This window comes from Cheilinus undulatus, linkage group 24, assembly GCF_018320785.1.
Source record: "Cheilinus undulatus linkage group 24, ASM1832078v1, whole genome shotgun sequence".
NCBI classification, from domain to species: domain Eukaryota; kingdom Metazoa; phylum Chordata; class Actinopteri; order Labriformes; family Labridae; genus Cheilinus; species Cheilinus undulatus.
The window spans coordinates 4130076-4153135 of record NC_054888.1 but is presented as its reverse complement, the minus strand read 5'-3'; the positions used below and the strand labels follow the sequence as shown (position 1 = coordinate 4153135).

The following is a 23060-nucleotide window of genomic DNA, read 5'->3' as shown; positions in this document are numbered from 1 at the left end:
TTTGGCTCAGTTAACTTTAATGGGTGTTTAAATGCTGCGTTCTCAATGTATGTCTTGTCCTTGTCTTTATCTATTATTTTATTTCACAGGGAAACAAACTATGAGATGTTTTAGCTGGGAATATTCCGGCTATTGCTATCGTTTCTTACGGATGTGTGGTTGCCGGGGTGGTGTGGGTTGCACTCCAGTTTCCAGTCTGTGTGGGAGCTTATGCTCTGCATGTGTTCGGCACATACCTGGTCTGTATAAGGCCCATAGCGAACTGGTATAGCATGCAGACGTGCACCTTCACACCCCTAGTGTTTAGCCACATAGACTCTCAATGCATGAAACTGGAGTAACTGATAAATATATAGAGCACTGCCACTTTTTCTAAAGTAGTTTAAACAAAAAAATTCTCCTAGGTAATGGCATTGTTTTTTGTGCCTTTATTGATCAAACTTGGTGCATTTGTTTTAGAAGAGAGGAGACTTTGGAGGCTGATTCTGCTGCTATCAAACTGTTTGGAAGAGGCTCCAGTGGCCTAGTGGACAGGTCACGCCCCATGTATGGGTTTAAGTTCAGCCTGAAGCCACTTTACCGCATGTCTCTCCCCCACTCTCTCATCCCTATTTCTGACTCTATCTACTGTCCTCCTCTCTAAATAATGGCATAAAAAGCTCCAAAATATGTCTTTTGAAAAATGAGTTGGAAAGGAAAGACAGGGAGCTTAAATAACTCATTTTAAGTCAAAGAAAAGTGCAGATATTGAGCTAAGAAAATGATAGTTGAATTGGGGTTGTTGTACCTGATGATTCAGATGGTTTTAAGTTAAAGAAAATTGTCATAAATTATAACCTGGGGAACATAGTTCCCAAAAAGGTGGTCTGAAATTGCTGACTTTCATTGTCTTTGTGACATTGAAAAAGTGCAAGGTTATCAAGTTTACAAAGTGCTCAAGCAGTTAATCCTCATGTTTGAGTCACATGCAGCAAAACTGTTTGTCGTATTTGTTGGGAAAATGATTTTCTGCTCATCATTGATGCAGTGGATGATACAAGCCATGTAAGCCATCTCTACAGCCCTCTCTGTGATAAAGTAAAATACAAACCGACAAGCTCCTGTTTTTGTGAATCACTGCATCAGTCTAGGACTTTAGCCTGGAGGACCAGCATGAAGCCTGTGAGTGTAGTACCTTCTCAGGGGAATCAGCCAGGTACTGTAGCTGTCTCCCTCTGTCTCAGCGTATGTCTGTGCAGGTTGAGCTCAGATTACAGCCCCTATACCAACTCCCTGCTGACACCTGACAGCACATTAAAGCCCTCTGAGAGCACTTTGTCCTTCTACTCCGTCCTGTGTGTGTGGGAGTGTAGGAGTTGTCCGGTGTTGGTCGGTAAGTGCGTCAGAACTTAGCTATGTAAAAGACATTTTTAAAGTTCGATGTAATTATCCAACCTGCTTTCTTTCTCACTGAGAGGTTTGAAGTCATTGTGTTGCTGTCCAGAGTTCAGCGAAAGTATCGTGTGAATTGTACTTCTCTTTATGCGTGTAATGTAAATGTATGTTGTGTTACATCTTTCAGTCCCTGAAGGCAAATACTCACCCAGTTTGAAAACCAGTAAAGCAGAGCAGCATACTCACTCTGGGTGTTCACTGTTTAGCTGAAGGGAAGTGTTGCAACAAAGATTCCTGCTGGCATGTGACTTAGAATATGGGAATCCCAGACATGATGGCATAAAGACAGAAGAGATTCTGTAACAATCTTCCGTTAAAGACACCTTTACTTTCTTTGAATTGAAATGCAACCCTTCCTGAGTTCACTGTGCTTGTCAGTAAGAAGTTGATGTTTGCAAACAGATCTGTAACCAGAGGAGATCATAACATGCAAGTGAGGAAACATTGGATAGTTTTAGATTTTCTGCCGTGATTTTCTAACTTGTATGTGTCAGAATGAAGGTTTAGTGTGCTCTGGCTCTGTTTTCTGGTTTGTGGCGCCTCGTTGCAAGTTTTGGTGCTCTTTTTGATTTCATTTGCTTGCATGTTGAGTGCAGAAAGAGATGAAATACATTTGCTGCACCCCTACTCAGCATTGGTAAGCTGTGGATGATAGTTAAATTCATATTTTGATAGCTGTATTTGTTTTAAATTGCAAATCCCTTATTTTAGGAGCATATTAAAGCAGGTAGGGTGTTTACTTTTGTTTGTTGGGCTCTGTAAATATTAGTGGTATCTATGTGATGTTACTAATGATGTGAGCCTCATCTAGGCCAGGGACCAAATTTGTTTATATATATATATATATATATATATATATATATTTAAAATGATAATAATAATAATAATAATAATAATAATAAAAAAAAAAAAATATATATATATATATATTTACATTTATATATAGCTTGACGTTACGGCTTGATCCTTCGTTGTTGTTAGCGTCTTTGCTGACATCAACAAACCACAGTATGTACACACAACCTGTGTTTCATCCAGACTTCCATTAGACAGCTTTTTAAATCTAAATTTGCCCTGAATCAGACGTGGCTCTGGCTCCTCACTCATCACTGTTGGCTGCATTTGACCCGTCTTTAACCTTCTCACCCCAGGGATGTAAACATCCGCTCAGGAGGACTACGGGAGGAAGTTGTGGTCAAACTTAGTCATTTGATTAAATTGCATTATTATTTTTATAACACGTTAAGCTTTCCAGATTAATCAAGAGTGTTAATGCATTGTTATTAGAAACACATCTTTTGTTTTGCTCTTTTTTGTTTAATGTTTAATATAATGGAGTCCTTTTCAACTCTCACTGGTAGTTCTTAGCAACACAAGAAACAAACCACTTTTCACTTCTTCATGCTCAATATAATGAAGAGTTTCCTTGATTTAAACGTTTCTCTTCTTGAAACAAACCCATACTGAACTGTGACTGCAAAACAGATATGAACCATGGTCACTATGAACCATTACACCCCTAATAATATTATTATTATTATTATTATTAATAATAATAATAATAAAAGTGTCTATCATTACAGAGAAGATGTATAGAAGTCTTCTCAGTGAGTGCTGATATCAATAAACATTTGCAAAAAAAGATAAAGTGCTGTAACTAAGTTCCAGAAATGTCTTGTTTCAGTTGGATAAAGCAAAACTCAAAATAGCAAATATATCACAGCTTAGAATAGACTATACTAAGTGGTTTAGAATAAAGAAAAGTGTTTAAAAGGCTGGGTTTTTTGGCTAACATTTGTAGATGAGCATAATTTTCATCATGGCTTTAAATATCTATAATCTGCTGCTTTTAAATGCTGATAAAGGAGGATTAAAATGTTAAAGTCAAGTGAGTAAAGGGGTAATTTTGTCCTTTGTTACACTCTCATGTCAGCAGAGGTCAAGTAGCCTCCTTCCTTCAGAGCGAAAAAAAGCTCTTCACAGCTTTATTCTCTCTTTCCTTTCACGCATGCCAACGTCTCCGACATGAAGACAGCTCCTCTTTGACACGTTCATTAAAGACATTTTGTTTTTGTCACGGCTAAATCCACGCCGTCCTCCTTCAGCTGTGTAATTACACATTCTTCTGAGGATCAAAGTGTGAAATAGCACCCCCAACACCACCACCACCACCACCACCGAGTTTAGCTTCACTAATCGCTCCTGCTCTCCGCCACTCTCCAGTGGTGTCATGTTTGCTCACGAGAGAGAGAGAGGAAGGAGAGATAAATGGTGAAGGACTTAATGGTGTAATTTGTGGGGAATTTACTCTTCAAACTGTCAACGTAATTCTCCTCCTCAGTGACTGACTGACTCTTAACTCCTTTTGTTTTTTATTTCATGTGAAGTGTTCAGGATATGAAGGGGAATTAGCCTGGATTGAATATAAGGAACTTCAGAAGAGTGTTTTATTCCCCCCTTTTCTTCGTCTATAGATTATTTCTTCTTGAAGTGTTGTACAGTCATCCCTTTTCATCACAAGTAGACAGAGAGGAGCGTGTGTTTCTCTGGGCCTTGGCTGAGGAAACTGGAGCTAAAATGTGCCAGGTGTGCCGAGGCCTGCAGAGGTGATCCTAATTAACACTCAGCCATTGTTTTGCTCTAATCCAACTATGCGAACTAATCCTTTCCCCCTAAAATGTACTCTAATGCCTCTCATTTCCAGAAGGTGTGTGTGTCTTAATGGGCTTATGATATGATGTAATCGCAGAAGAGCCAATTAATGCCCTCCCCTCGTCTGCCATAGCGCCTCACAGACTCAGACTCGTAAACATCAGCAGAAGAATGCAGGCACAGGTTCAAGTTGGACCAGTTTTTCTGCTTCACCCTGACGCCTCTGCTCCAGCTGCTGCTTTCAGTGCTCCTATCCAAAGAATGCTACCCCTGAAATACACATTAGGAAAGAAAACTTAAGAAACACAACGGTGATGGGTACCAGATTGTGTATTTTTGGTTTCAGTCCCAGAAAATGTCTAAATAAACCTGTTGACAAATCTCAAATTTGCTGTATTAGTTAGGCCAAGCTGGATTAACAAATCCTTATTTTCTGTATTACTGCAGGACACTAATCATACGCTTTACGCTAAAATACTGCTAAATGAATGAGCACAAATGTAGATTAATTCATGCCTTGATAAAATCAGGATAGTGAAGTTTCTGACTTGAATGTTGAATGTTCTTCAGGAAATTTAATGGTCTTATTTGTTGCCTTTGTTATGTTGGCATATGCATTTTATGCTCTGTTAGGAGTATTGTTTTTTAAGAGGGGAGTTACTGAGGTGTTAGCCATCTTGCATCCTCAACCTCTGCTGAGAAGTAGGGATATAATATATTATCAGCATATCGGTACTGGCAATATATCGGTCATACATATCAGCAGTATAAATCATATATTGGCCTTTGATAGCTGCAAAATATACAACCATTTTATCAGATAAAGGTGGGGACCCTGATTGCTGAACACACAGCGTGGGCCCTGATTAGGGCTGGGTGATTATGGCAAACAAGATTGAAAAGCAATATGACCTGCTGCAATTTTCAAATCCCAGACAGTGCAGTATTTCTTTAACCTGAAATTTGTGGCAAAATGTAATTTTTTTTGCATCAGAAACGTTATGTAATACAGATCATGCAGTCATTTTAGTGGCATATTTTTAAAATAGTATACAAAATAATCCTATTTTCTTCATTTTTCTATGTTTGTCTTGTTAAATATGAGAACTACATTAAAAATACTCCCTTTAATACAACAGTTCATATCCAAGTTTCAAAATGAGTTGAAATCAACACAATTAGATATTTTTTTCAAAATTGTCCAGCCCTTGTTTAATCTAATATTGTGTTGGTTATAGTATAGAATGAATTATTGCTTTTTTTTGGAAAATACATGAGATGTAAAATTGCAATATTAGGTTAAAAAAATCACAGATTATTTTCTAAAATCGTTCAGCCCTAGTTTAATGAGCGATTATTCTACCCCCAACCTCTGACGTAGGCTGTTTCGCAAATATTTGTATGAATTTAAAACAAAAATAAAATTAAAAAATTAAAACAATTGAAAGGTACACACACAGATTAACAATCTGGTCATTTATTGAAACATTTGAAATCAAAACACACATCAGCTGAAATGAAAATGTTTTTTCGTAAAAAGTCAAAATAAACAACTTCAATTTCTTGCTCACAACATAAATAATTTTATACTACATTGAAAATAACTGCTGCTCACGCTGCACAGTCGCTCTGTGTTTCAGTGGGCTGGATGGGATGGTGTCACATGAGCAGTACTTCTTCTTCTCTTGGGTTTCCAGCAGACTACAGGCCCTGCAACGCCTGGCTGCCTATCACATGACTACACAGCCAGTAGTCTGTTTTTAAGGGGGTGGTGCATTAGTAGAGAGAGAATTACGCAGGAAAAAAAGGAAATAATTGACACGGCAGGTTAACGCCGGTTAGAAGCTCTAGATGTTGGTTCGATTATTTTCTAAATGAAGCCCGTTAGACGTTAACAACTACCAGACTATTTCCCCGCTCCTCTCTCAGCTCTGCTTGACTCAGACTCTTTTTGCACAAGGAGTGAACTTGGTGTTTTTTCCCCACAATAAAAAAGTGTGTATATTGGTATCAGTAACAGCAATCATGATTCTCAACTACTCTTAGCAGTTGTTTTCTGTTTGTTGTACTAGAAACATTATTTGCTGAGTTGATAATTTTAATAATCAGTGATTCGTCGTCTTCCAAAGTACTCATTGGTGAGAGCCTTAAATAAAATGCACTTCATTGGACCTCAATGCTGTACACGTAAGCTGCTTTAAATGAAACATTAGATAAATAATGAAAAAAGTGTGTAGTATACTCATTAACTGATTGAGAAAGTGCTTCATTGTTGTTATTGTGAGTCTTTGTTTTTTATTGTTGTCACCACGGTTTAATTCTTTTTCCAGGCCGAGTTTTCTTGGCTCTGAAGCCTTGGATTACATGCCTGTTTGCAACTTTGCAATGACTACTATGCAGTGAATTTTCTATGTTTGTTGTAGTTGCAGATTCCTCTCCCCGCTCTATTTCTCCTTGCTCTGGCGCTGCTTATCATGGGAACTTCTAAAGAAAGGGAGCTTCAGGCTTTATTCCTGTGACTGAAATCCCAGACTCTCCCAACCATTTTGTTTTAAGAGAATGGACTTGGCCCATTGTGAAAGGCGGACACCCTCCTTTTTTTGTGTCCTGCAATTCACATTGGGATGCAGCGAAGCAAGAAGGAGCCCATTCAAGACTAGGACGGGGCTCAGTGATACAGCAGAAGCCGATGGCTGGGTCTGGGCCAAACTCATTCCAGCCTCTGAGGCTTATAGCCTATAGCTGTTAATTTAGCTGGTAATGTAGTCCTGTGCTGCTCTTGACAGATTGTTTATTGGTCTGGGCTGTTCCTAATGGGCCATTTTCTGCTGTGCACGTTGTTGGAAACGATAAGGCTTGTCAAACATTTCTTTTACTTGGACTTGAAATTATTTTTAATAGAAAATGTGGCAGATATTATTCAACAAGGAAACCATCTAGGAGCTCGGAATAGCTTTTTTTATTTAGAATTCACACAATTTATTATCATCCTTATCTTTTAACTTCACTGCTCCACTTCTCTGGCAGATAGCATTGTTGAACAACGACAAAATCAAGTGTACACTTTGTTACAAAAAGAGGAAGATGCCATTGTTCGCATACTTCTCTATTCATGTGTAAATAGCACACTTTCAGACTGCAGCTCAGTCAGAAAATGTTGGTTCTGTGGCTGGCTCTGTGTGCTTCCTGCTCTGAGGGGTGTGTTCGCCCTGACCTCTTGTCTTCTTGGTGACAGTGAAACTAGTCAGGAATGTGCCCACCGCCATTTCCCACAGACCAGCAGAACTGGAAAAAGTTGCTTTCCTTCCTAGTTGCTGACATTTTTCTGTAAAAAGTCTGAGTTCACCTTGTGAGCATGCACGCTGTTATGAAGCTCATGTGTCGTGCTTCATCTGCAGACCTGCTGCTGTGTTTGGCCTTCTGATTATAATTTTAACTGGCAGTCCACAAACATAGATTTATTTTATAGTTAGATGGATCTTTTGGGGAGATTGGTGAAAATGGTGCATGTCAATGAAAGCCAAGTCTGATGATGCAGTAAATACATCCCAAAATCCACAGAATTCATACTGGTTTTTAATAGAGGCATTGTGAACAGAAACTCTGATGTTGCTTCCAAATGTTGGGCCTGTGCTGGCCTCGCCTCCAAACCTCTGTCCTGTAGGGCAGTGGTTCTCAACCTTGTCAGCCCGCAACCCCCAAAATAAAGGTGCCAGAGACCAGAGCCCCCTGCTGTACCTGAAGGAGGGTGAACAGCCATGCACAATCAAGAATAGTCACATGCAGACAAGGCTGCCCATAAGGGGGATAAATGGGAGAACTTTCTGGAGCCCAGCCAAACTGGGGGCCAGTGGAGGTCGACAAAATCATGGTCCATTGTAAAGTAAAGCTGTCTTATCCATATTTCATATTTAACCTGAATAATAACCACACTCAAAGAAACCTGTCTTTTTTTAATCGTTCGTGTAGTAAGAAGCCTTCTTAAAAATGTAAAACCCTTCTGTTAAAAAATAAATAAAATAATGGTTTAAAAATTTCTACAACAAAATGGCAAAAAATGGTGGAAAAGGTGGTGAAGTTGGATTTTAAAAGTAGCAGAAATGGGTTGAAGTGGCATAAATAGTGGTAAAAGGGAGTTAAAAAGTGGCTGAAATGGCTTTAAATTGGCAAAATGGGTGTAAATTTGGTGAAATGGGATGACGCATTGATATAAACTGGCAAGGAAGGGTTAACTGAGTAAGAAACAATAGGCAGACATTGGCAGAAATTGGTTAAACTACCAAAAATGGGCATATTAAATGGTGAAATATGGTTAAAATGGGAAAAATTAGGTATAAGAAGTGGCAATAATGGGTCAACAGAGGCAACATTAAGTGGCAAGAATTAGTTTAGAAGTTGCAAAAACAGGCAGAAAAAAGTGGTGTAAAGAGTTTAAAGCTGACAAAAATAGGTGTTTAATGGCAAAAATGTGTTAAAATTGGAGGAAAAAAGCTGATGAAAAGGGGTAAAAAACTTGACAGAATTGGTGTAAAGATGCAACAGTGCAATTTAAAGTCTTTTTAGGGCACGTGGAACAGTGTTTATTTCATCGTCTAAAACTATGACTAAAAATGTTCGTCAGCCTTTTTTCCATGACAAAAACCAGACTAAGACTAACACAAATAGATCTGTGATGACTAAAACTGACTAAAAGTAAGTTTAGTTTTCATCAAGATGACTAAAACTAGACTAAAATGTAATTTAGTTTTCATCGGACATTCAGAATCTTTGATATTTCTCCACTGTGAGCAAATCTGTCAAAAAACAATGCAACTGTATCTATTCTGCCTCTCAGCTGTAGAAAACAAGGACCCCAGGATTGACAGGGTACAGAGAACACACTACCATGATTTGGTATCAGATTTAGACTAAAAGTAAAGACTAATGTGAGGACTTTTTGTGGACTAAACTAGACTAAAATGTAAGGAGTTTTTGTCGACTAAAACTAGACTAAAACTTAAAAGGGTAGAAATAACTAAAATGTGACTAAACTAAAATGCATTTCATTTAAAGACTAAAACTAAGAATAAAGTTAAAAATAGCTGCCAAGATTAACACTGATCTGGAGACCCCCTTTCAGCAGATCAGCCTTAGCTGTAAAAAAAAAATACTCTTATAGAGGGAACTCTGCTGTTATCACCGAAGAGAAGAACCTGCCACTGTACAGTTTACACATTACGTGGATGATGTCTTTGTTTGGCCAGACAGTAGTCAAATAAGCATTGTTCCATGTAAATATCACTATTGTATCTCAGTGAAACTATTTAAATGTATCCTGCAGTGCAAAAATGTTGTTGTGTGTTCTCAACAGTTTGAGTGGATTTTCTTGAATTGAATTTGTCTCTAAACACTAAGTAACAAAATGTGGGTCATTCTTTTGTCTTGTTTCAGTGTTATGCCCTGGCTTTCTTTTCATGTTCATATTAAATCAAGTTTGACGAGTAAGATAGTCATGATATGTGAAATTGAATTTCAGCTGATTGGTTGTTTTGATGTCAAATTACATCAGACATCCTAGTGAAGCTGTAAGTGTTGTCAGTTAAATTTTACAGGATTATAGATATGCATTTCTTTTGTGTATTGTTGGTTTACATTCTGGTGTTTTTGTGCAGCATGGAGAGACGGGAGTGAGGACCCATCACTTGGAGTACACTGACGGAGGAATCCTGGACATGGACGATCTGCTGAGTGATCTGGTGGAAGACAGAGACAAGGTGAGGAGAAAATAATACATGTTATGTACTCCTTTCTCCAGCTTGTCTTGATTTTTTTTATTCAAACCTGAAGAATAAAGTAAACGCTTACCTCTTTTTTACTTTGGTTCATGTAGATTTGCACAGTCTTGTCCTTTCCTTGCTGCTTCGCCTCTTCTACACAAAGGCTTCTTACTATTAGGGCTGCTATTAAAGCAGAATATCAAATCATCCGTGAAGGAGACTGTGTCTGTCATAACTTTGCATGTATGTGTGAATATAGAGAAATATAACAGCTACACAGTTCCAGTCTCCAAATGACCCAAGATCTAAACTACATCGGTCTCTTTCTCTTCAATCAAACTTCCAACAGAATTAACAGTTATAAAACAAACTTTAGTCTCCCCTGCACTTTTGGCTGACAGGATATCTGGAGAGTCTATCCCTCTGACCTGTGTTCTGCTTGTTTTCAGTGTCAGGCCTGGTTTCTGGGTCAGGATTTTAAAGTGTTTATTTGAAAGCTTTTCACCCTAAGCAAGATTATCTGTAAACATGCATCCCACTCCAGGACAAATTAACTCAGTAATTAAAACTGGTTAACAACTGAAAACATCACCGTCATGTTAAAAAGCAGGAATTTGAAGGTGATCTTCAGTGGTTTGAAACCCAAGCTGCTGCTTCAGCTTTTTCTAGAAGAAAGGGTCCAGTTCATCCAATCTCTGCCCTTCATTCAGTTAAATTCAACGCTGGCTCTACTGTGATATGTCTCTCCCTCTGGCTTTATTTTTGCTCTGTATTGTCTCACCCACAACATGATCTGATTGGCTAGATGTTACAGTAGTACCAGCCAGTCAACACTGAGGCGCCACAGACACAGTATGATATCACATCCTTTTTTTCCTGTTGCTGCTCTGTTGCTCTGTGTTGTTTCTTGTGTTTACAAGCTTCCCACTGGTCACAGAGAACTTGTGGCTGAGCAGAGCTCGCCACTGATGTGCGACACAACAGTTAAGCCAAAAGAAATGCTTCTGATGAAGCGGCATGATAATATCTGATAAATATTGACACGTCTCTAATGGAGAATCAGCACCTGCAGGGCGTGGACAGCTCCATCTCACATATTTAGCAATAAAGATGAAGTAAAACTGCCATTTCTCAAGTTTTTATTCTTAATTTTGTTTTGCTGCACTTGAACTGTAGGCTCAACACAGCCTCCATGACTACCTGGTGTTTTTGCAGGAATAGGTCTGTGTCTGTAAACTTTAAGAAATTGTGTGGGAATACAGATGAAATGAATGCAGAGTACATACAGAAAGCTCCGTCCTCACCTGTATGTTTTATATGTAGAGCATAAATTAATGCAGCGGTCTTTAAAGCAGCATCCATCATCCATCCAGCAACGATAGCAGCTCATCAAGGCAGCTCTGTCATGGTGAAGGAGGTGAGAAGACTTGCAGTTAAAAATATTAAAATGATGATTTCACTGGCTTTGAGAACTGTTGGAAAAATGTGAGTTCTGCCTATTGTAGCAGTCGTATGTGACATCTTAAGGGCTTCTGAAAAGTTTGTCATACAAATTGATTGTGATCTAAAGCTGAACTTGTTTCTTGGCTGTTTGAATTTTCTTTAAGTTGCGGTAAAAGGAGAGCAGAGAAACCTACAAGTTTCAGCAGTTTTCTGAGCTTCTTTTGGATTTGTTTTGACTTCCTCTGTAAAGTCTCCAGCCTTGCAGGATGACAGGATGTCCAATAAAGCAGGTATTTGTAAATCCAAACCTTGGTTAGCTTGTCAGTGGCTGTTAGAAGTCCAAACAGACAAATTCAGGATGTGACAGAAAGAGTTTTTCTCACCACAGAGGATAAACTGATTGGATTAAGTGGCCTCGCCGTATGTTTGGTAAGGAAGCAAACTTGTTTTCCCTCCTGTTTTTAAGAAAACGGAGGAGTATGAGCGATGACGGTGCCGTGTGATTTAGCTGTCATGTTCATTCTTCTCTCAGACATATGAAAGGACACAATTTTCAGATTTAAAACAAATCAGCCGTTTGAAGACGGGGGAAGTTCTCCCAAACAGGAGTGATGTAACTTCACAAAACTCGGCTGGGAGTTGATGTTCGCATTTCATACACACAGGCGCTGGCCCAATTTCTAAATAAAGAGCAGATTTCATTCCTCCTGCTAATTTTCCATAATGCATTCTTAAGATGTGCTAATAAACTGCCTGAAATCTATATTCATAAGCCTCAAGCCCTGATGAATGCTGAATTATCAACACTTACTCAGCAAGAAGGCAAAAGAAATGAAAAAAGGAATATCCGATGTGCAATAACAATGATTGTTTTAAACTCTGGGAACAATAGCAGGCTTGTGAAGACTGCAAGTTTGGCAAAATTGGCTTTGGAAAAAGAGGACACAGCTGAATAATAGATGTGTAAACTTCAACAGAGGAAGAAAAAACAGTTTTTGCAATCACAGAGCTTCATTTTCTGGCATGATGGAATTATAATCACAAGATCTGCATCTTATTTGTGAATAATAGTGTGAGTCATAGATTTTAATGAGTCGTTTTTTTCCAACCTGCTTTCTCTCAGTTATGATGGAGCACTGGAGATCAAATCCCGCTGTAGTATTTGATCAGATTCCTCCGCTAACAAGTAACCCTGACGTCTGCTTTCTTCTTAGAGCTGCGGTCCTCTTTGGTGATTACAGGACTCTGCTAAGCTTCACTAGAACCTGGAAAAGAAGCGTCCTATTTACCTTTTATTTCTTCTCCAAAAGCCCCCTCCACTCCTCTTTTTCCCTCCTCATTTTATCCTTTTGTTTCTGCTGATGATGAAAAGATAGCAGACGAAAAAGGACGAGCGCACGTGATGCTGAAAATGTGCCACTCATCCGACTTATCTGCGGGCTTCCAAACCCTGTCGGCTCTCTCAGATTAATGAGCTGTGCCTGGCATTCATGATTAGTCTGACTTCTTTTTGTTTGTCTACGTTTTTATTACCCCGCCGCAGCTGACAGATTCTATCTTTAGTGCTTTTCTTTTCTGTTTTTGTTCCGTTATTGTGGACGATGCTGTTTCACCATCAATCATACTGCAGTGGCCCCATTGTGAAGGCCCGCCGCTGCACAGCATGGGCCCTGTGTTAGCCGCGGATGCTAATGAGAGATAATAGTTGGCTATTTGTAAGCCTGGTAGTTAGCCTAGCCGTGAGTCCAGACCTCTTTATCTGGGCAAGCCCACGAACATTATTCAGCACACACAACTCTGCCAGGCTTGTGTAGTGTGTTAGCATCAGCGTGCGAGGAAGGAGCACCACTGGTGGTTGATGAGGGCGGAGATGAGGGGGCGGCTGTGATTTGATTACAGCTCTGCCCCCTGCATCTGTGCAACATGCATACGCACTCTGCTCATTAGCGCCCCAGCTCGAGACGCCGGCCACCAGCCTCCTCATGAATATTAATGCCAATCTGATGAATGTGAAGGAGGCTGCAGGGTGTGGGCTAAAGGTGTGACCACATTTACACAGAATTCACAGTCACAGACACAAAGGAGCACAGCAGTAAGACAGACCTGAGGGTCAGGCTTCAGTCTATTATACCCTAGGAGCTTTTGACCTTTGACTCTCTGTGTATTATGTGTTTTATGTCTCTGGATGCCTGCAACTCTTAGATGACAGCTGGAGAAATGGCGGTTGGATTCACTGACCTGTCAGCCATCCCAGTACTTCGTCTTTGTTGATATAAGGCGGGAAGATGTGGCTTTTGCTTCCCTTTCTGTTTTGTCACAGAGTTTAGGGAAATCTCTGCAGCTGAAAGACTTGTTAATCTGTTTTTCTTTCCTCCAGAGGTTTTTGTGATTAGTTTTGACTGTTTATTGTGGCGTTAAGATATACATAGTTGTCTGCATGCACCTGTTTTCTCTCAGTAAGCACAGTTTGTACATACACACATGCTTTTGATGCCTCCAGGCCTGGAATAGATGAGGCTGGAGGAATTACACTTTCAGGTTGTCTATTCATAGCAATGTACATCTGGACCATTCTTGTAAAAGTGACAAATTTTCTTTAAACTCTTCACAAATGTTCAGCCTTAACCCGAACTTGAACTGTTTAGCTACAGGAACCCTTGCAAGACAAAGAATGAGCTGGACTTCCAAAACAAAATTTAAGCATTTATTTTGGTCCGGTTAACAGATAATTGTTTAATTATTTTTCCCCCTTCAGAAATGTAAATAATTTTTTGCCTTGGGTGGTGAGATTAGTGCTAGTGGCCTTGGTTAGGGTTAGGGTGGTCAAATCAATTTGTTAAGCACCGTATATATATATATATATATATATATATATACGGTGCTTAACAAGATATTTTTAATGCTAAATATCATTATTATTGTTATCCATGAATTTTCAAATTTACTGATTTACAAAAAAAATGAAAAAAAGTAAAGCACATTATTATTTCTTGATTAATATGTCAAATTATAGTTATTTACTTGCATTCCTAAACAGAAAAATGAGTTTTAGTGGTTGAATGTTATGCTTGATTCATTTCTGACTTCTCAGAGAAGCCCAGTGAGACGGCTCAAATTTGGGTATAAAAAGGGGAATTCAGTTCAAAATTCCTCATTCCTGTTCAAAATGGTAAACATGGAGAGCTGACTGAAAATGAAAGAGTCTGCATTAAAGCACTTTATGATGCCGGGTGGTCTCTGAGATAAATAGGGAAAGACATGAAGTGTTCTCAACAGTGTGGTCAAGTATGCTTGGAGTCAATTGCCGAGACTGGTACTTACAAAATGCAGCAAGGAAGAGGCAGGAAACCAAAGTTAACTGAAGCAGATGTCAGACACCTCAAGATTTGAATTACTAGAGACAGAAGGAAGACCACTGCTGATCGTCAGGCAGAGATGAATGCTTCTAGATCAGAGTCTGAGAAAGTCTCCAGAATGACCATAAGCAGACGACTGACAGAACAAGGCTTAAAGTGAAGAATAGCTGCTAAGAAGTCATTATCTTCCTCACATACAAATCTCTCCATGCTCTGGCTCCCCAGTACCTTTCTGATCTCCTCCATCCATACACACCATCCCGCAACCTTCGACCTTCAGACACCAGCCTACTTTCCATGCCCACAACCAAACTCCGAACCTATGGAGACAGAGCTTTCAGTGCTGCAGCTCCCACCTTCTGGAACACTCTTCTTGCAGACATCCATAGCGCTCCATCTCTGGACATTTTCAAATAACATCTCAAGCACCACCTGTTCATCACAGCCTACAGTCTTCACTAAACCACCATGCATTGCACCCACCGTGAAACATGGTGGAGATTCCATTATGGTATGGGCTTCCATTTGTGGATACGGCATGGGCAAATGGACGGTATCATGAACAAGAATGTCTACCACAACATCTTAGTGCATCATGGAATCCCTTCATGGAATCTGGAGTACTGGAACTGATGGACTGGCCAAGTCAAAGTCCAGATTTGAATCCTATTGAACAAATTTGGGATTTAGTAGATTCAAAGATTGATGGCAAAAAAGTTTCATCTAAAGCAAGTCTGTGAGAACAGCTAGAAACTATTTGGATCTCAATAACAAAAGAGAGTGTGGAAAAGTTCATAAAAACAATGGCAGCAAGAATGCAAGCTGTGGCCAAAGGAGGCCATACAAAATATGAAGTTTTTTAGTTATTATGTGTGAAAAAGGACTATTTAGTTGTTTCAGTTTGTTATCTGCCAAATAAATAACAACGTTTTGAGTTTTAAACAAATTTTTGAAAGATTTCTAAAATATTTATGTTTTCTAATAAATTTGTTAAGCACTGTAAATGTAGGGGCAGAAATTCTACATACTGGATCTTTAAAGGGCCACTAAAAATGACCTTGGGGCACTGATCTGGCCCCAGGGCCTCCAATTGAGTAGCCTGGGTGTAGGGAATCATGGAAAGAGCCAGGAACACTAGGAGTATGAACCACTAACAGTAATAGGCTTACTGACCACAAAAAATCTGTGTTAAATGCTGAGTTTAATAGAGAAATAGCATTTTTTAACTTGTATTTAAGGAGCTCCGTTGTTTAATGGTGTGTGTCGCCCCCACAAACATGTAATTTTCCATGTCTATGTTGACACTGATTGGCTGGCTGTTCAGTGTGAATTGATCCACATGGACTGAGAAATGCTTTTTGTTCCATATCACCCAACATGTGATTTAGGGGAGTACCGGCACTTTTTTTCCCACCTAAAGCACTGGTCTCATGGTTTTGAGGGGTTGGAAATCTGGTGCCAGACATGAATTTCTATGAATTGTAGAAAATAATCAAGCCACCTTTGCGATGTTTGATTTTGCATCCATGTGCTCAAGGATCTTTGTTTACCTCCCAAAATTCCTACCTGCTTTACCTTCACCTTCCTTTTACCCACAGTCTTCCATCTCTTCCCTCTCACTCGTCTTGATCAGTTATAGAAAGATGTAGCATTATACCGCCGCACATGCGCCCACATTTACCTCCACCAGAGCTGTCACTGTCTCCCATTCACGGTCCTTTGGGGTCCTGCATTAGCTGCGGCCATTACTCTCATACGTCTCCTTGCTCCACAGAAGCCGTCAGCCAGGATTTACAGTGTCAGTGTAGCATTAACATATAAGCTATTGACCTGGTTTAAACGGGTAAGGCCTCCTGCATGTATGTCATGCATATAGCTGCTGCAGCTTCCCATGATTCTGGAGAGATTGTGCAGAGATTTAAAATGCGTTTATGCAGCTTGATGTGAAGGCATTTGCACTGTTCTTCTCTTTAACCCACAATGCTGCTGATGTTTGAATGTTCTACATGTGTGAATGTCCTCTCTCGTCATGTAAATCTCCTCCACACTGGGAATTAAACTCAGGGTGCATAACATCTCCTCATAAGTGGACTGTCACTCCTCATTGCATGTGCACAGAGACACACACATTACCCCACATGGACCTTGTTTTCTAGGGGAGAAAACACATAAAAACCCCAACCTTCTATGCCATGCAGCCAAACGAGAAATCTAATTTCATGGAAAATTTAGTGAGAAAAAAAAAAACTGGAATGATTTCATCTCCCTCTCTTTAATTAGCTCTTTTTAATCACCATGCTTACACAGCGTCTATGAGCCTCCTGTGCTGCCTCTGCTTGCTGGAATTTAGATGGTATGGCTGCAGATCCCAGCTGATCTCCCTGCGAAATGTCAGCGCTTGATTACGAGACCTTGTCCCATCATCCATCTCTTCTGCATGCATGTCACAGTGGGGACGCCAGGCTGGAAATATGAATCAGCCACATGGAAATGTGTTGATGGTATTTAAAGAAGCTCTGTAGGCACAAGCATCTTCCATATCCTGTAAAGAGAAAATGACATCTTTTTGAGTAATGACCTCATAAGGAACTTTTACACACGTCACTTTGCTGATTAAATAGATGTGCATTAAAGTGCTGCATTTCTTCCACAAGTTCAACAGAGAGACTGAGTCCACACATCAGGAGAGTAAAAAAAATCACAGTTGTATGGTTTCATTCATCTAACACAGTAAAGCTAATTCTGTTGAAACCAATCAAGGAACTTCTGATCTTTTAGAATAAGGTGAGGTGCTGAAATAAAAGGCATTACCACAACAAATATGGTTGGATAAGGAAAGCAACCTTTAAAATTCTGAGCAGGAGGCATATTTTTCTGCTTTTTCATAATAGACCTAAGAACTGAAATTCTGTCCATGTTTGGGTATCTAAAGTCTGTCCTATGCCAACAGGGCTCTGGATTATAAGACTCATTGTGGGGAAAGGAGGCATGTCTGACAGGCCCGCTGGCCATCTTAACTTGGTTGTGCTTACCGACTCTGAAAACAGCCGTGCACATTACTGATTTGACTTTGGTTTTTCATAAAACCGTAAATACTAGCAATCACAAATGTCTGTTTCTCCCTTCTGAATCATTCTCAGAAGTAAATTTATTGATAAAAAGTCTCTAAAAACATTTTGTTTCTCAACTTTCGTCAAGTGTTTTGATGGGAGTATATCCTGTTTTTTAAGGTGGAAGTAACAAAAGTTATATTGTACCTGATAAAAAGAGATTTTTTTTGTCCCTGGATATTATAATTACTGTAATTTTCCTCTTCACAAATATTTTCTCCTGTTAATTTTTAAATTCACATTCATTTCAATGGTTGATGTTTCAAATTCTTTAAATTTTCATGACCTTAATTTTTACCATCACTTGTTGTAGCTTTCACCCTTTCCTTAAATGATAAATGAAAATAATAGATAATAAGATAATGTGTTCAGTTTGTGATCAGCTGCAACTATTCTTGTTTTATGTATTTGGGTGTAGGGGTGTATAAATTTAAGGGATGCTAATTTCCAATATGATGATATAAACAACATAATTTTAGCTAATAGAATATCTATTTAGATATGTAAATGTAGTTCAAACCTAAAAATTCAATCCTTACAACACAACATTTAAAGACTGAGGATAAATAAATGAACAAATGTCAGTCCTTAAAACGGGAATGATGATGAATAAATAAAAAGACCGATGTAGGTTTGTTGGTCCAGCCTAAAACTCCACTAACTTATTAATCCTATGGTCAATATTTACAGCTGATGCAGGCAGAATTTTACCGCCAAATATTGGCAGAAATGTTCACAATATTGTCCCATGCAGCTCTAAAATTGACAAAATCACATCCTAGTTTATCACTTCATCTTTTAATTAAAACTAGTGCTGTTAATTGATTAAAAAAAATAATCAAGTTAATCTTGATTAATCACAGCATTACTTTAGTTTTAGTATTTTTTAGATTTTTAAACGCTCTTATTATCAAGTGTTTATTTTCATTATTTTAACTTAATGTACAGCAATTTGAAAGCACATTTTACAAAAAATGTATTATTATTATTATTATTATTAATATCTATGAATTAACATTTAAAATACTACCATTTACTTGCATTTTTGTTTGAGACAAATTAGTACAAGTATAGTGTTTAAATGAAGACATATCACTACAACAAACTAGAAACAAACTAGAGTTTTTAAACTTATTTGTGGTTTGTAAATCAGAGTGTTTTAATTCACTGAGCAATAATATTTGTGACTGATGTCCAGTGGTCTCTGGTGAGTGTAAGAAATGTAGCTCTGCCAGCTGCTCCACTTTAGTTGTCTTTTTAGCTGTCATACAGTTCACGGATTCTTGTGACGGTAGTTCTCATAGGTGTTCTGTAGTATGGGTCATCTGTCTCTTGTGACCCATTAGTGATTGCATTAGTTAGCTCAGATGTTGTTTTGGGGACAAATTAAGGTCTTCTGGACAGCACCGGTGTAGCTCGTAGTTATGGCTTGACCCCGTGTTATTGTAAGCGCCTTTGCTAACATTAGCAACATTAGCTATCATGGCTTGATCCCATGTTGTTGTTAGCATCTTTGCTTACATTAGCAACATTAGCTATCATGGCTTGATCCCATGTTGTTGTTAGCATCTTTGCTTACATTAGCAACATTAGCTACCATGGCTTGGTCCCATGTTTTTGTTAGCGCCTTTGCTAACATTAGCAACATTAGCTATCATGGCTTGATCCCATGTTGTTGTTAGCATCTTTGCTAACATTAGCAACATTAGCTATCATGGCTTGGTCCCGTGTTTTTGTTAGCATCTTTGCTAACATTAGCAACATTAGCTATCATGGCTTGGTCCCGTGTTTTTGTTAGCATCTTTGCTAACATTAGCAACATTAGCTATCATGGCTTGATCCCATGTTGTTGTTAGCATCTTTGCTAACATTAGCTACATTAGCTACCATGGCTTGGTCCCGTGTTGTTTTTAGCACCTTTGCTAATATGACCACTTTTTTTTTTTTTAGTTTACTGAAGTTTTTATCACCTTCACATTTTTTTGTCATTTCTGAACATGTGAAGAAAAAGGACATGTGCACGTCTTCATCTTGACAGGATTTAAACCCACACCGGACACATGAGTTGATTTTCGAGCTTTAGTTCTCATACCTATCTCTATAATGAAGTAATGCTGCTATATATCTTGTTCCCACCTGTTGAGTAGGAAGTTTGAATGATCTCTGGTGTTTTTCCTGAACTTATTTCTGACGGGTTAGATGTCAGCTCCTCTGACAGCTGATGATAAGGCATCACTTAAAAGGTGCCAGACCACTGGAGAAAAAGTTTAGTGAATGGGACATGATTGCGAGGTGCAGACGTGCTGATTAGCCTTTGACGCTCTGTGACATGTCGCTGCCTCACCTCCGCTCCCAGCATTCACTGCAGCGTGAACAGTGTTTGATTGGCATCTAAATAGTCACATAACTGTGCACGGTGTCTGAATGGCCAGTGATGAGCGGGAGCATGAGGTTCAAGTGGGCTGATTAGAAAATGGCACAGAGAGGTGAGGCAGGGATATTTTTAGAATATTTTTCACAGAAAGTGCTTTTTATGATGCATGAAAAAGATGAAAAAAGAGTTTAGAAATGATTAAAATGCAAATAGAACAGCAACATGTGGTAAGAGTGTTCAGTCAAAAAGGGGAAAGTTTTTATCCTTTTTCTCAAAGAATGATGCAAAGCAAGCAGAAGTTATGATGCGATTAGTTTGATTTGTAAAGAAAATGTCTCTGCACACATGGCTCTGTACTTTACTTTAAGTAAGCCCCATTCTAAGCAGAGGCCTACTTCTCTCCAGAGCAGACAGGTGCTTTAATTTAACAGGTTAAATTCAGGACAAGAAGTTTGTTTGGGGAAATCGTGTTGGTCCAGTCTTCTTTGGTGAGCAGGCCTTGATAGGGGCTGCAACCTGAGCTGCTGCTAGCTTGTTTACATGGGGCCACATTTTCCTTAAAGGTCTATTCCTGACTAAAACAAAGGCAGAAAGGCCAGTGTAAGTTTGCAGGTAAGAGGCTGGTTGGTGGTAGTAGTGTTGTCCAGTTCCAGAGTCTGAAACCTTGATATGATAGTAAAAATGCAACATGATGACACCTGTTTCATTACCGAAGCAACAAAAGTAGACACCCAATATTGGGTAAATTTTGTTGACAGTTGTTGAAAATTGTAGGCAAACTCCTGCATTCGGTCTAAACTGCATTAGCGGTGTGAGTATGATGGCGACGTACCAACATGTTGGAAGGTCATCATGCAATGCAGACAGTTTGCAGGAGTTTGCCTGCTGTTTTTGATGGATTTATTTTTCTCCAAATCACCTTTCTAGGGATGCAAGATGTTATATTTTTGACCATATCTGATTTACCGATATCTAAAATTAATTTTAGCTGATATGGATATCAATACTGATATTTGAATGCAGTTCCAATAGAAACACCTTGTTTAACTCACTGATCAGTGTTATCTCGCTGTTGTTAATGCAGATTTCAACACTGGATTGATATTTTTAATCAAACATTTTCAATTTACACATTAAACCCTGACTGGAAATTTGAAAAGAATTAGAAAAATCTGTGCTAGGAGGTGGAAAAGTCAGAAAAATTTGATTTTTTTCATGTTAGTGGATAAAATACTTTGGTTGGTTTGTCTTCTCTCGCCTTTAGGATAATCTTTAGATGTTCCATGTAATGTTGTTCCCTCTTTATCTGCATTTTTTTTTTTCATTTTCATGAGTAGCGCCACCTTCTGAGTGACCTACAGGCTTATAAAAACAGACATGACTATAAACATCAGTAATAAACCTTGTCATTTGGAGAATTTCTCTAAATGCATTTAATTTTTATTGGAAACTTGACAACACAGGCCAGCCCAATCAGAACCTACATGTTTAATTCTGACAGTTACACATGAATCCATCCCTTAATAACCTGTGTTCTGTACACGCCTGGTGTGTAAATTAAATCTGCTTTAATTCACCTGAAGCTTCTTATGCTCTTTCCCATCCTAACAACTAAATATATCCTTACCTTTATTTTTCCAGTTTTTTCTTGAGGGCCCCATCATTATTGAACCCTGGAGGCACTAGATGTGTTAACATTGTTGATTTGATTGGTTGAAATTAAATTCTATTATGGAAAAGGTTATTTTAGAATGGTTTTCAGGCATATCTTGATTTATCATTGTGCAAGGCTGTTGTTTAATATTTCCAGTCAATTATTTCAAACCTGGAGATGGAACTGTGGGCAGTTTTGAGTCTCTAATGACTTCAGACTTTACTTGAGGCATGTTGAAGGTCAGGTTTTTGGTTATATAAGCTGTATGAAGTTACAGAGATGAATGTAAGGAGGGAAAATCTGTTACTTAGAAGTTTAGAGGAATGCATAATAAACAGGAGGTGCAGACAGTGATAGATTAATACATTTAAATCTGCAGTAAACATACAGTATATTAAATAAAGTGAGATTATCTCTGTGTCTCTCAGCAGCCTGCAGATCAGATCAGATCAGCCTCCAGCGGCTGAATGTTTCGCCCGGCGGGATTGGGTCACTTGAGCTGATTTGATCTCATCAGTCTCGACCTTGATTCAACCCCCTCCTCGTTGGAGCTCCACGACAGCTCTTCATCTGATTATATTCAATTAACAATACCCCCTACACACTCTGCACACACACACGTTCAGTGAAACCCAGTTTGATTGTAATTAGAGAACTGGAGGAAGGCTTAAGGAGAGAGGATTCTCGCTGTGCCTGTCTGCTTTTCATTTAACCGCATGCACTTTCTCATAAAGTTACACTTTGGAATTTTAATTCCTTCAGATGATCCATTGCTCCACGTTTTGACTTTGAATAATGGCACCTCTCCAAAGTGATTTATCAGCTCACTGAAGCACCAGACTGGGATTGGGTTAGGATAAGGCTGTCTCAGTTTTCTCTGTGGTTGACTTATAGCTGTTACGCTCGGTCATCACAGCCTCAGATCTTGTCCTCTGGTTCCTCTCCTCCTGTTAATTACACCGACTCCATGTTGCCCTCTGTGTCCCCATCACACCACCCATTAGCTCCTAATGGAGTGAGACGGTCAGGCAGTAACCTGACCTGCCTCCACCTGCTGTGGTAGGGCAGGAGGAGGGCAGCCGTGTCCGGGCCAGAGGTGTATGATGCTCTGTGGACTTGTTTTCTTACAACACGTGGATATAATGAGAGTGGCAGGAGAGGATGAGGCATGAAGACATGGAGGAGGCTGTCTGTGTCACGGTCTGTGTTTCCAATTACGTGTGTAATCCAGAGCTGAACCTTTACACCCCAACGCCAAATATATATGTTGTGATGCTGCCA

At 39.1% G+C, this 23060-nt stretch overlaps 1 protein-coding gene across 2 annotated transcripts in view; it reads left to right on the top strand.

Moving 5' to 3' along the window:
• Positions 1-23060, top strand: part of pard3ba (par-3 family cell polarity regulator beta a) — a 364154-nt gene that overhangs the window by 8807 nt on the left and 332287 nt on the right. For both annotated transcript variants that reach the window (XM_041781937.1, XM_041781936.1), the window contains one exon: positions 9738-9839. In XM_041781937.1, coding sequence (XP_041637871.1) covers positions 9738-9839 — 102 coding nt within the window. The remainder of the gene's footprint in view (positions 1-9737; positions 9840-23060) is intronic.